The sequence below is a fragment of the Dipodomys ordii genome, unplaced genomic scaffold, assembly GCF_000151885.1.
Source record: "Dipodomys ordii isolate 6190 unplaced genomic scaffold, Dord_2.0 Scaffold31, whole genome shotgun sequence".
Taxonomy (NCBI): Eukaryota; Metazoa; Chordata; class Mammalia; order Rodentia; family Heteromyidae; genus Dipodomys; species Dipodomys ordii.
This window is the reverse complement of record NW_012267247.1, coordinates 4655283-4668269: the sequence shown is the minus strand read 5'-3', so window position 1 is coordinate 4668269 and position 12987 is coordinate 4655283. Positions and strand designations below refer to the sequence as shown.

The 12987-nt window shown below is 52.8% G+C and overlaps 1 protein-coding gene across 10 annotated transcripts in view; it reads left to right on the top strand.

Moving 5' to 3' along the window:
- Myo18a (myosin XVIIIA) overlaps positions 1 to 12987 on the top strand; it is a 93240-nt gene that overhangs the window by 65758 nt on the left and 14495 nt on the right. For all 10 annotated transcript variants that reach the window (XM_013016481.1, XM_013016475.1, XM_013016471.1 and 7 more), the window contains 16 exons: positions 298 to 363; positions 3251 to 3379; positions 4018 to 4161; positions 4825 to 4914; positions 5030 to 5149; positions 5359 to 5470; positions 5856 to 5983; positions 6278 to 6432; positions 8129 to 8252; positions 8336 to 8536; positions 9052 to 9162; positions 9688 to 9792; positions 10086 to 10232; positions 10726 to 10839; positions 12191 to 12307; positions 12520 to 12603. In XM_013016481.1, the coding sequence (XP_012871935.1) occupies positions 298 to 363; positions 3251 to 3379; positions 4018 to 4161; positions 4825 to 4914; positions 5030 to 5149; positions 5359 to 5470; positions 5856 to 5983; positions 6278 to 6432; positions 8129 to 8252; positions 8336 to 8536; positions 9052 to 9162; positions 9688 to 9792; positions 10086 to 10232; positions 10726 to 10839; positions 12191 to 12307; positions 12520 to 12603 (1947 nt within the window). The remainder of the gene's footprint in view (positions 1 to 297; positions 364 to 3250; positions 3380 to 4017; positions 4162 to 4824; positions 4915 to 5029; positions 5150 to 5358; positions 5471 to 5855; positions 5984 to 6277; positions 6433 to 8128; positions 8253 to 8335; positions 8537 to 9051; positions 9163 to 9687; positions 9793 to 10085; positions 10233 to 10725; positions 10840 to 12190; positions 12308 to 12519; positions 12604 to 12987) is intronic.

The following is a 12987-nucleotide window of genomic DNA, read 5'->3' as shown; positions in this document are numbered from 1 at the left end:
AGGCCCTGGGTTCGATTCCTCAGCACCACATAAGCAAAAAAAAAAAAAAAGCCGGAAGTGGCACTGTGGCTCCAGTGGTAGAACACTATCCTTGAGCTGAAGAGCTGAGGGACAGCGCCCAGGCCCAGAGTTCCAGTTCCACGACCAACAAAAATAAGTAAATAAAGAAAGATAATTTTAAAAATAAGAACTCATGGAACAAATAGTAGGCTGCCTGGGCTGGGTAGGGGACAAGGATGAGTCATTGGACATGGGGAGGAGCTCAGTGAGCTCCCTGATCATCACCTCTCTCCTCAGGCCGTGGAAGAGCTGCTGGAATCCTTGGACCTGGAGAAGAGCAGTTGCTGCATGGGGCTGAGCCGGGTGAGTGGCTCACCATGGGACTGCAGTAGGCCCTGACTCTGGTGGCTCTGAGCAGATGGCTGGTCCTCCCCACCTGTACTTCCTGTTCGGTTAAATTTCAGAAGTCTCCCAGTGGCCCCCATTTCTGAGGCTTGTTTCTAAGCCCCCTTCCACTTACTCGGGATCCTTCTTCAAAGCTGTGCTCTTCAGGGCCAGGAATTGGGGAGAAGAGATGTTCCAGGTACAGCAAACTCAACTCTTATCTGCTGGATAACTGGCTTGCTCAGGGCCATGAACACCAATTATATCAGGGAGAATGGATTGAAAGGTGGCTCCGAACTTGATCTGAGTCCTGTGTGGAGAGTGGGGGGAGAAGTGCTGGGATCAGAGGAGGTAGGCTGGAGAAGCCAGAGGCAGTTGGGAGAATGCCACAGAAGGCAGAGCTGGTGAAGAGTCATCTGGAGCTGTGAGGGTGGAGAACAAGCAAGAACGTGGTGAGGCTGTGCCACCACCACCTGCCCACAGGCTCAACTCCTCATCTGAATGGAACGTGATACATAAAAGGCAGACACTACCGGCCCTGGGTGCCAGTGTACCACAGCATTCTATGCCAAAGCATCAGCTGAGCAGTCTTCCACAGGCGGGGAGTCCTGCACACTCTGGCCCCAGACTGAGAAGCTTGGACAGGCGGTGTCTGCGTATGTGCTCCAGGGTTGAAGTAGAGGGAAGAGAAGGAGGAGGTAGAGAAAGGGTTCAGGTCCTGTTTTTCCCTCAATAGGGAGGAAAGGGACTGTTGGCCCCCCAGGACTATGGGCAAGTATGAGGTAGAAGGAATGCTTGCAAAATAGGCGGGGTGTAATACTTCTTCTCTGTCCTGCATTCTGCATTTGGAGTCACAGTCTTGGTTTCTCCTGACCCTCCTTCTCTGTGAATCTCTTTCCCCTTCATCTCTGTGTCTTTGTGTCTTTTCATCTCTGGCTGTGCTGACCTTAGCTTTCTCTTTTCCTTTGGACTCGCCAAGTCCCCGCTGCCCTTGGTTCCTTGCTTTCCAATTCTGTTTTTCCCTCTCCTTGTCTGTGTTCATTTGTGGCCCATCTTTTTTTTTTTTTGATTCATTTTCTGGTTCTGATCTCTACTCTGTCATGTTATATTCGTCTCTGGCCAACACCCACCACCTGAGGCTTGAGCGCTACCAGCTGGTCTTTCTTGCTGAGGCAGTCAGACTTCTGCCACTCAGCGTCTCCCAGTTTAGGTCTCACTCGAGCTCTTTTGTGGCCTTCTGCCCCTTTAACCTGGCCACTGCTGGCGGGTACTAGAGTTGGCAACCCTCCAAGCTGGTTTCTAGACATGTATTTTGCAGGAGCAGGCCTGTACAGGCTGGACTTTTTCCAGCCACTATCCTGAGATAGTGCATCCTGAATTCTCCCAGGTACCCAGCTGGAGCAGGTGAGGCCCAGGGCCCACTGGTACTCCTGGGAAGAGTAGGAGCAAGGTTCATTGTCTGCTTTTGTCCAGTTTGGGAGAGAAAGCTCTAGGCTTGCCAGCTGTGGGTTAGGCACTAGCTGATGAGCAAGGTGCTTCCGTTCATGTTGCTTCAGAATAGGGGTTTTCCTCTGAGCCCACAGGGCCCTGAGGGTTCAAAGAGGATTTAGGGAGCCTGACACTACAATTTGTATGTATGGGTCTTTTGGAGAGGAGGACCTTTCACCTGACACTGAAAAATATACTTCAAAAGAGGTTTGAGGCTTGCTGCTGGACTGGAGATTCTTCTTCCTCATATTGTGTTGCTGCGCCATTCTCTGCCCGGAGCTGACACAACCTTCTGTTGTGATTAGATGGCTGTGGGTGCTAACCAGGCATGTTTATCTGCCTCAGGGAATTGGGGGGGGGTGACTTGACTGTCTCGTCTTTGGTGAAATTTCAGGCTCATATATTATGGGAAATTGAGGTTCAGGTCAGCCTTGAGAACCATGGGAGAGCCCAAAGTTTTCTCAACAGTAGGTTTAGCCCTCTCCCCTCCTTCCCTACAGGAAGCTGTGTTTCTTTGTCCTCTCTCAAGAATACCAGACTCTCTTCTTTTTTGTTTTTTTTTTTAACCACCTGACTCCTCCTTACTCCTCTTACTAGGGAACTTTTAGGCCCCAGCTCCAGGCAGCAAAAGACTGAGAGGAAGGGTTGGGGGGAGGGGATGCCTAGCTGGTTCCTTACTCCTCTGCCCTCTAGCCCCCAAACCTGTATGACAGGTCCAGCTCCCACCCACCTCACTGGCTTCTTCATGAGAGGGTGAGACCTGGGGTTGGGGGTGGGGTGTGGACATGAAAGAGGAAATCGCTGGAATGAAACTGAGCAAGAGGGCCAGGAGCAGGGCTGGTGCGTCCCACCACCCGCATACTCCTTCTCCCTTCACACACTGCTTCCTGGAGGAGCACCCAGACATCTGCCATCATCCTCTTTGACTGATCTCAGGTGCCTGGAGCAGTGTTTGGGCCTTGTGGTAAGGTGTGGCACAGGGGGCATTGACATTATAGTTGTCAGTCCTGGGGGAGCATCTCAGATGTTGCTAAAGGGTATCTTCTCCCTATTTAACCAGTGACTGCTTCATTTCCCTATTTGCCCTACTTGTCATCCCTTTGGCTTCCCTACCTTTCATCTGTCTTTGAAGTTAGATTTCCTAACCTAGCTCCTCCCCACCTACAACCTCTCATCCTAGCCTGTCCCTGCCCCTTCAACCTGCCCAGGGCTCCTCCCTACCTCTCCCTGGCAAGTGAATTTTCAAGCTCTTCCCAAACCCTGGGCCACACTGCCTGCCTGACCTGCAGCCTCCCTGGGCCAACAGCTATCCCTCCTTTCCTTCCCTGGGATGCCCCTGCCCAGTCTCTAGCTTTTCCCTGATTGCTTCTCCTCACAGGTGTTCTTCCGGGCGGGCACATTAGCACGACTAGAGGAGCAGCGGGACGAACAAACCAGCAGGCACTTAACCCTGTTCCAGGCGGCCTGCAGGGGCTACCTGGCCCGTCAGCACTTCAAGAAGAGAAAGGTGCTGCTCTAGGGACACTCCAGCTTAGATGGGCACAGCCAGATACCTGGAGGGGTTGGGGGACACAAAGGCAGGAGTTTGTGAGGTCATGGGTTCTCATCAGCTCGGGAGAGGAAGCGGGCATGCTTGGACCAGGGTGGGGAGTACCCGGTATGCCATGTGGCCTAGTTGGGGGGCTATGTGGAGGGCTAGGGGGAGGAGGTGGAAGCAGAGCCCAGGCAAAAGGTGGGCTCTGGATCATGGGCTGCTCCATGAAGATTAAGGAGCTGTGTCAGCGACTCCTTTTCTTATTAGCAAGTCCATAAAACAGCCAGCACTGCCGCCTCTTGTGTTTCAGCAAGATTAGGTTTTATAGCACAGCTAGGCCAGGGTGCTGGAAATAATCAGGCAGCAAATAAAGCAGACGAAATTATTCCTAATGACGGTGGAGCAGTAAGTGCCCAGTGCGGTGTTTCCAGGGCTGCCCACCCTCTGAGGGATGGAGGGAGTCAGGAGCCAGGTGAGACATGAGAAGGGTCTGGCTCACGGTCAGGAGGTCAGAGACCCAGGTATTGTGCAGATGGTGGCAAGGATCCATGGCTGGACTGGGATTGGGGTACTAAATGCTCCGCCATGTGCCATCTCCACCCCAACTACAGATCCAGGACCTGGCCATTCGCTGTGTACAGAAGAACATCAAGAAGAACAAAGGGGTGAAGGACTGGCCCTGGTGGAAGCTCTTTACAACTGTGCGACCCCTAATTGAAGTACAGCTGTCAGAGGAGCAGATCCGCAACAAAGACGTATGTAACTTCCTGGGGCAGCTAGGTTGTTGGGAGGGCACTTGCTGGCTACCCTGGACTCCAAGGTTTCTTTGAGGTTTTTTGGCTCACTTGTTTGTTTGATCGCAGGGCCTCATGCTTGCTAGGCAGGCACTCTACCACTTGAGCTATGCCTCAGCCCTCAAGGAGTTCTTTTGTATAGTTTAGAGAACTGGGATAAGTGGCTCACATCTATAATCCTAGCTTCTCAGGAGGCTGAGATCTGGGGATTAAGGTTCAAAGTCAGCCCAGGTAAGAAAATCCACGAGACTCTTATCTCCAATTACCCAGCAAAAAGGCTGGAAGAGGTAGAGTGGCTCAAGTGGTAGAGTGCCAGCCTTGAGTGAAAGTGACAGTGCCTAGGCCTTGAGTTCAAGCCCCAGTACCAGCACCAAAAAAAAAAAAAAAAAAAAGAGGAAAAAGCTGGCATTCTGTGCACATAAAATAAGTATCCTTCTAGAGTGCTGCTGGACCCTGAGCAGCCTCTTAGGATAGTATCTCAGACATCCTCAGTTTATGGGAAAGCGTTAGAGAAAGAAACCCCAGAAAGAGGCTGTTGCCATGCCTCCCCCTTGTGTGCTGGCTGGAGCTGTATCAGGGTGCAGGCCTCTCGCCTTCTTACTCTGCTCCCTTTGTTCCTTCCAGGAAGAGATCCAGCAGCTGAGGAGCAAGCTTGAGAAGGTGGAGAAGGAGCGGAATGAACTGCGGCTCAACAGTGACCGGCTGGAGACCCGGGTGAGTTGACTCCTGGCCCAGGACAGACAAGTCTACTGTGGCAGGGTGCCCCAGCCCACAGAGGCTGAGGGAGGGAGGCAGTTCAACTGGTGGTGACCCCCTCCCCCAACTGCAGATCTCTGAGCTGACATCGGAGCTGACGGATGAACGTAACACAGGAGAGTCCGCCTCCCAGCTGCTGGATGCAGAGACAGCAGAGAGACTGAGAGCCGAGAAAGAGATGAAGGAATTACAGGTGAGGGCAGGGCCAGGGTAAGGGTGCAGGCAAGTGGCTGCTGTAGTCTGCTTCCCCAGAGCCACTTAGCATCTTCCATACTAGCCCAGCTTCCTGTCTGTCCTGGGTAAGCATGTGATCAGTGTGGTACAGGACATGGTAGTGGTGAGGGTCACTGGGTGGGACAAGTGGGGAACACAGAACCATACCTCACAACTCCTTTCCTGTAGACCCAGTATGATGCACTGAAGAAGCAAATGGAGGTGATGGAAATGGAGGTGATGGAGGCCCGGCTCATCCGGGCAGCTGAGATCAACGGGGAAGTAGATGATGATGACACAGGTGGGTCTGAGATGGTGAAGCTAGACTGTGGCCGGAATGGCAAGCCTGATGCCCTTCCCTGCGTAGCCCTGATCCCCAGCTTTGTCCAGACCTGCTTCTTCTGTGGGCTATTATATAAGACTAAAGTAAAATAAATAGATGAGAACCTAGAAAGACAAGCACAGGGGATTAACAACCACAATAATGACCATGTCTGAGGGCTGCCTGTCCCTACATCATCCCGTTTAAGTCTTCCTCCTGCTAGTGGCTCCTTCTGTCCTGGGGAAAAGCCATCATTCCAGCGACCCACTGAGTCCCTCTGGTTGGCTATATCTTCTCCTTCTTCCTCGCTCTGCTCCTTCTTGGGGACTCTCAGCACCTCTGTTATCTTCCCCCAACCCTATAGGAGGTGAGTGGCGGCTGAAGTATGAGCGAGCTGTGCGAGAGGTGGACTTCACCAAGAAGCGGCTCCAGCAAGAGTTGGAAGACAAGCTTGAGGTGGAACAGCAAAGCAAGAGGCAGCTGGAGAGGCGGGTGAGACTGGCCAGGTTGCTGAGGCCTAGGGCTGGGGGCACTGTGCCATGTGTTGGCTCTGTAAATGGCTAGAGGCCAGGTGAGCCCTGGAAAGAACAGGGAAGGTTGCTATGCTCACCTGTCCTATGATGCTCAAACTACTGTTAGAGCATTTAGGTTCCCAGGATGATCCCATTCCTCATCCCTGGTTCTTCCTGTCACCTACCCCCCACCTCCCTCACCTTACCTCTACTGAAGAAGAAGTTTCTGGGCGTATCAATGGCTGCTGATCTTGTTCCCAATCTTGGCCTCTAGCTTGGGGACCTGCAAGCAGATAGTGATGAGAGTCAGCGAGCACTACAGCAGCTGAAGAAGAAGTGCCAGCGGCTAACCGCTGAGCTACAAGACACCAAGCTGCATCTGGAGGGCCAGCAGGTCCGAAACCACGAACTGGAGAAAAAACAGAGGAGGTGGGTAGCACTGCCCTGGGTTCTGGGAGCTCTAGAGGAATCATAGACCAAGATCCCTCTTCCCTCCATGGATGCAAGAAGAGATGACCTACATTTGACCAGGAACCTTACCTGCATGGACATTGGTTCTGGCATGTGAAGGAGTCTCCCCGCTGAGACTTTCAGGGAGGACTCAGACTGGGTCTCCACTGCAGGCTTCTGCTAAAATGCATTTTACCCTACGTCTACCTGTCATAGGCCTAGTAAGGATAAGTGTTAGCCAAGCCCTGTCCAGGAACTCCTGTGTCTCTACCTCTGTCCCTGTCCCTGCCCCTTGCCCCCACCCAACCCTGCTTGTGTAGCTCACTCTTGCTTCAGCTACACAAACACACTTTCCTGACTAATGTCATTAAACTACCGTGCCACTTCCATCTCATTATGGTAATGACACAAAGGAGGGGGGCAGCCCTCACAGGAGAAAATCCAATCTAAATTAATTTCCCTGGCTGTGGATGGGAGTGGGATGCCTTTATTAGTGGCACTGAGGAACCCACATACCCTGGGAACAGCAGGGTGCCCTAGAGAGCGGGAACAGTGCCCATTTCTCCTCTGCAGGGAAGGGCTCCTGGTAGGGATATCAGTTGCCTTTGTGAATTGTAACCCCACTCTGTGACCTTGGGAGTGAGGGGGGCAGAGAGGAGCCCCCACTCCTCCCAGTGAGTGAGGCTTATCCTGGGTCTTCCTGACTCCCCACCTCCTTCTCCCCTGGGTACTGTTCTAAGAAGCAGAAAGAATTGTCTGTCTCTGTCCCCAGTACATGGGGATCCACTTCTGTTGTTTTACCCCAATTTGCCCTTTTGTCCAAAGGCTTGTATCCTTAGTAGGAGCCCCCCCCTTTCTGAGCACCCCAAGACAATGCCATCTCAGCCTAGATAGCACGTTAGCACACTCCCTGCTGGGCAACTTATTAGGTTTCAGCTGCCTGGAGTTTTCTTACTTTTTTTCTGATTTGGAGTTGGGAGGGAGGCTGTTCAGTTTCCACAGGAACCTGATTAGCTTATGCAGGGAAGGTGTTAAGAGGGATTTCAGCAATTTGCTCCTTACTTAGAATCATTGGGTGGGAAATGGAGGCTGGGAGGTGGAGGAGTGAAGAAGAAGGCCCCCCAGCTGCGTAACCATTGGAGCATGCTGCCAGCTGAGCCTAGTGGGAATGCTGGTTTCCAACCTGGCATGGGAGGTCATGGTGGTGACCTGGATACTATTGAGGAAGAGGTAGAGCAGGAACAAGCAGCCTCACTTACAGTTGATGAGTTGAACTGTGGAGAACATTCATTTCTACCCATCCTGATGTCCACTCTGTACTCATTCTGCCCCCTCTTCCTTTGATCTGTTAAATGGGAAGATGTAGAGGAGTTTGTTTGTCTCCTTCCCAAGAGCAGAGTGTGGCTCTTAGAATCTCACTTGATGAAGGACTGGCTCAATGAAATTCCCCAGCCCAGGCCTCACTGCTTCATAAGACCTCAGTAGTCTGGTCTATAATCCCCAAATGTCCCATACCCCCCTACCCTGCCTCATGTCACCCTGCTCCCAAATTATAGCAGCATGCTTCCCCCAACTCTGTCTTCATGTTATCCACGGCACCACTTGCTGGTGTGCTCTGTGTCCTGGGGACTCAGACCCTGCCTATATCTGAGGATGCCACTGTACTCCTTCACAGGTTTGACAGCGAGCTCTCACAGGCAAACGAGGAGACCCAGCGGGAGAAGCTGCAACGGGAGAAGTTGCAGCGAGAGAAGGACATGCTCCTGGCCGAGGCATTTAGCCTGAAGCAGCAACTGGAGGTACCGGGCCACTCACCCTCTAAGCCCTGTCCCTTCCACAGACTGGGGACAGCTACACCATAGCCTTTTCTCTCTCATTCCAGGAAAAAGACATGGACATCGCTGGGTTCACCCAGAAGGTTGTCTCACTGGAAGCTGAACTGCAGGACATTTCTTCCCAAGAGACTAAGGATGAAGCCTCTCTGGCCAAGGTCAAGAAGCAACTCCGGGACCTGGAAGCTAAGGTCAAGGATCAGGAAGAGGAGCTGGACGAGCAGGCGGGGACCATCCAGATGCTGGAACAGGTGCTGGAGGCTTGGCCAAGGGAGGGAGGAGGCACAGCTGGTAGCACTCCCAACCCCACCATTCATCCAGGGTGTGGACTGGGAGATAGTAAGGTCTTCATTCATTCACTTCCAAAAACATCTAAAGTGAGACAGCCAGTTTGGAGACAACTACGCTTTCTTCAGACTTTTACAACAAGACTTGGTTGAGCAGTAGCAGGGGGCAGTCAGAGGGCCAAGACTATACCCAGCCTGTACCAAGCCACCAAGTCAGTTCAGGGGACTAGAGTCTGCAGGCCCAGGAGGAAAGCTGCAGGATTGTGCCCACACTCTGCAGTCTCTTTCTGGGTCTGGGCCAGACATCCAATAAGGGAGTGCGGTTTCTCTGGACAAGCCCGTTGCCAGGGAGCAAGGTGCAAGTAAGCCAAGGGACTGACTGGCAGTGGAGCTGTGCTCTGCTCCCAAGCCTAGAAGGGTGTACATTGGGGTACAGCCTTGCTGGGAAAGGATCCCAGTGCTACTCCTTATACCTCCAGGCCAAGCTGCGTCTTGAGATGGAGATGGAGAGGATGAGGCAGACCCATTCCAAGGAGATGGAGAGTCGAGATGAGGAAGTGGAGGAAGCTCGGCAGTCATGTCAGAAGAAGGTATGACATCTGGACGCTCCCCTGCCCAGTCTGAGCACCTATGCCCTTGTCACCACTTTAAAGTGAGAGAGGCTTTGTTTCTCTATCTTAACCACCCCATCTGGATCAGGAATCAGTCTGGATCAGTCTGGATCAGGAATCTCCTTTCCAGAGCCTGGCTGAGCTGTGTCCCTCAGTCTCTTAAGAGTTTGAGCTCTTGAGGAACCTTTGCTTCCTCCCTCTGCACCTCCTCTGTACTCATCTGTGTTGCTCTGGGACTGCCTGCTACCAGCCAGCCTGTCCACAGAGGTCCCCAGCCTGTGTGAGGTCTACTATGGGTGGGGTACCCGCTGTGTGGCCGGCCATCCTCCTTGCTCCCAGCTGCTGTGAAACCTTAGGAACCTGGAATCTGGGCTCTGACCTCCTAGGGTCACCTACCCTCAACTCTGCCTCACTGTTTTCCTGGGATAAGAGACCTTTTGGGGGAGGGGACTGCCTGTTCCTGGATTAAAGGGACAGTGAGCCTCTGTCTCCATGGCACACCAGTTAAAACAAATGGAGGTGCAGCTCGAAGAAGAATACGAGGACAAGCAGAAGGCGCTGCGTGAGAAGCGGGAGCTGGAGAGCAAGCTTGCCACACTCAGTGACCAGGTATGTGGGGCCCCTCTGCTGCCTGAGCCCACCAGCTGCCTGCCCCACTGGCCTGAGGATGGTCTGGGCGACAGTAAGCTGGGAATGCAGCACCCACTATTCACACTGTGGGACGGGCAGCACACACCATACATTGGCACACCCAGGCTTCTCTTGGTTGGCGTGATCCTAACATGTCTAGTATCCTTGTTGTTTAGGGGAGTCTGAGGATGAGGGCAGGAGGAGGGATGGGCTGAGGGAAGACAGGACTCCCAGTGGCAGAACCCAGGACTCCACTGCTCATGTCTACACAGGTGAATCAGCGAGACTTTGAGTCAGAGAAACGGCTGCGGAAAGACCTGAAGCGCACCAAGGCCCTGCTGGCAGATGCCCAGATCATGCTGGACCACCTGAAGAACAATGCCCCCAGCAAGAGGGAGATTGCCCAGCTGAAGAACCAGGTTTGCTCAGAAAAGCCAGGGCAAGGGAGCTGGTTTGTTTAATCCTCTTCTCTCACTGGCTTTTTTTGTACTAGTACTGGGGCTTGAATTCAGGACCTTAAGATCTCACTTAGTTTTCATATTCAAGGCTGGCACTCTCCCACTTGAGCCCCAGCTCCACTTCTCACTGGCTCTTGAGTCCTTGGAAAGGAAGGTGACAGGAAACTGGGGAGAAGCCACTTATGGCAGGCAAATTCCCAGGGGTCTCTGAATGTGTTGCCTGACTGCCAAGACCCAGGGTGATGAGAACAGGGCCTGGCACCTACCATTGATGTCACTAGAGCAAAGTTGGTATATGTACTACATCCTGGCTTCTGCCCTGGGTCTAAAAATGAAGGGAGGAAGAGGAGGAGAGCATCTGCACCCCTTCCCCCAGGGAAGCACTTTGCACAGCCCCTCTGCCCCAGGAAGTGGCTCATGTCTCTCCCTGGGGTGGGGGTGGCTCTATGTCCAGCTGGAGGAGTCAGAATTCACCTGTGCAGCAGCTGTAAAAGCACGGAAAGCAATGGAGGTGGAGATCGAAGACCTGCACCTGCAGATTGATGACATCTCCAAAGCCAAGACAGCGGTAAGACACCAGGGTTTTGCAGGGCAGGGTATGTGGCGGAGGGGGTGGGGGTGAAGGGAGAATATAGCCAAGATGATGCTACCTTCACCCCAAACAGGGCCCCTCATGCTGAGACTTTCTATAGGACAGTGGTCTCTCCCCACTCAGAGCAGAGGCCTTGAGAGCACGGCCAGCCAGAGCCCATCTCCCTGTTTAGTCACCTGCCTGCAGGAGCTTGGCTGCAGGCCCCAGCACCATAAATAAAAGCAGCTAATGTGGCTGAGGGACATAAACAGGTGCCTTGAGATTAGCAGAAGCACCAATGAGAGGCTGGCATGGCTCGGCTTCCCTCCCCTCCTCCTGCCCAGCCCACTGACAAGCCCAAGCGGCAGCTAATTAGAGTTCTTATTTAATGCCTCCCTTTTAATTCTCCACCTCTCCCACGGCCATCCATCGGCAGAGACTTCACTACTGGGATGTAGCCACTGGTACCTCCTTGGGGCTGGGAATAGGGCAAAGGAGGAGGCTGGGTTTGGCTGTTGGCCTCATGGCCCCCTAGCTAGTCACTCTGCTGCTGAGAGATGCCAATCTCACAGGCTTGATTTATCCTTGTGACATTTGTGCTCTTCAGCAGTTTTCAGGTGAGTAATTCAAATTCCTTAATTGTGTTAAAAAAGGCTGTTATAAAATTACCATTTTATTTAAATCTGAGTTAATAAATTTCTTGGCGGAGGCTCCCCAGCTCCCCACAGCCCAGTAACAAGATGGATGGGACAGAGAAGGAGCCAACGCAGTCATTTTGGTTTGGAATTACAGGCTAATAGATTCATTCATTTCCTGAAGCTGCTGGTGCCTGTCTCTTCCCCTCCCCCCCAGGAGTGGACTGGTGGTGGGGGTTGAATGGCCCAGGGGTGGGAAGCACAGGGGAAATGAAATCCAAGCCAAGGGGTGTCACCAACTTGAGGAGTCCTTCCCTGGGATCTGAAGTGGGCAGAATACAAGCAGGTCAGGGCCTAGGCTGATGTGCCAGGATGACAGGTCATTTGCTCTGGGCAGAATTCCTGTGCCTTCTCATTAGCCTCAAAAGAGCTGCCAGAAAGCAGCTGTCATTTGTTCAGTAGCCCAGGGTCTGCCTGTCCTGCACAGTCAGCCCTGTCCCTCATCTCCTCATCTAGAACATGTTAGACAGCTCCTCCAGCATCATTGGTTCTGAAATGCACTCCAGTGGGTGAGCCCAGCCCATTATCATCTCCCTACCCTACTGTCACCCGTATGTAGAGGAGGTAACACATGGGCAGGTTTGGGCTTACCACCTGGGTCCTGTAGGCACCCCAGGCCTGATGCCCTCTAATCTATCTCTGCCTCTATCCAGCTGGAGGAGCAGCTGAGCCGCCTTCAGCGTGAGAAGAATGAGATCCAGAACCGACTGGAAGAAGATCAGGAGGATATGAATGAGCTGATGAAGAAGCACAAGGCTGCTGTGGCTCAGGTACGTTTGGGAGGAGTGGCTGAGCACCCTGCATTGTCACCGTCCTCTGGGTCACTTTGTGAGTCCCCAGCACCGCCACTCCTTTGAGGAGCCATAGCATGGAATCCTGGGTGCCCTGGCCCTCAGTGTGGGAGGAGGATGTTTATAGATCCCTTGGATTTGTGTTTAGGGATTGTGTGTTAGGGTGCTCCATACTCTTACCCCTTCTCCAGGCTTCTCGGGACCTGGCACAGATGAATGATCTCCAAGCTCAGCTAGAAGAAACAAACAAGGAGAAGCAAGAGCTGCAGGAGAAGGTAGGTTCCAGAGATGTTTCGGGGTTACCGGGGGTGAACCCCTAAGCTCATGGTATGAAAGGTACTTATCTGTGCCATCAGTAAACCTCAGAACAGTATAAGCTAGTAGAGCTAGGCTTGGAGCCACATCACCATAGCAGGTATTTTGGCTTCAACTGCCTCATTTCACATTCCTATTCTCTCTCTGGTCCTTAGCATTTTTATTTATCTCTGAAGGGCAAGATGTGTGCCAAGTGTTGGGGCAGGTGGAGGATGCCTCTGGCTCAGAGCCCCTCCTTCCAGCTTCCTCTGTGTATCCTTCCCTGCCTCAGCCTTTTGGTCTCCATGGTGATGTTGCGTGCCCCAGACTGTCCCCTCCCTTTCTGGGCTCAATTCTTTCTTCTC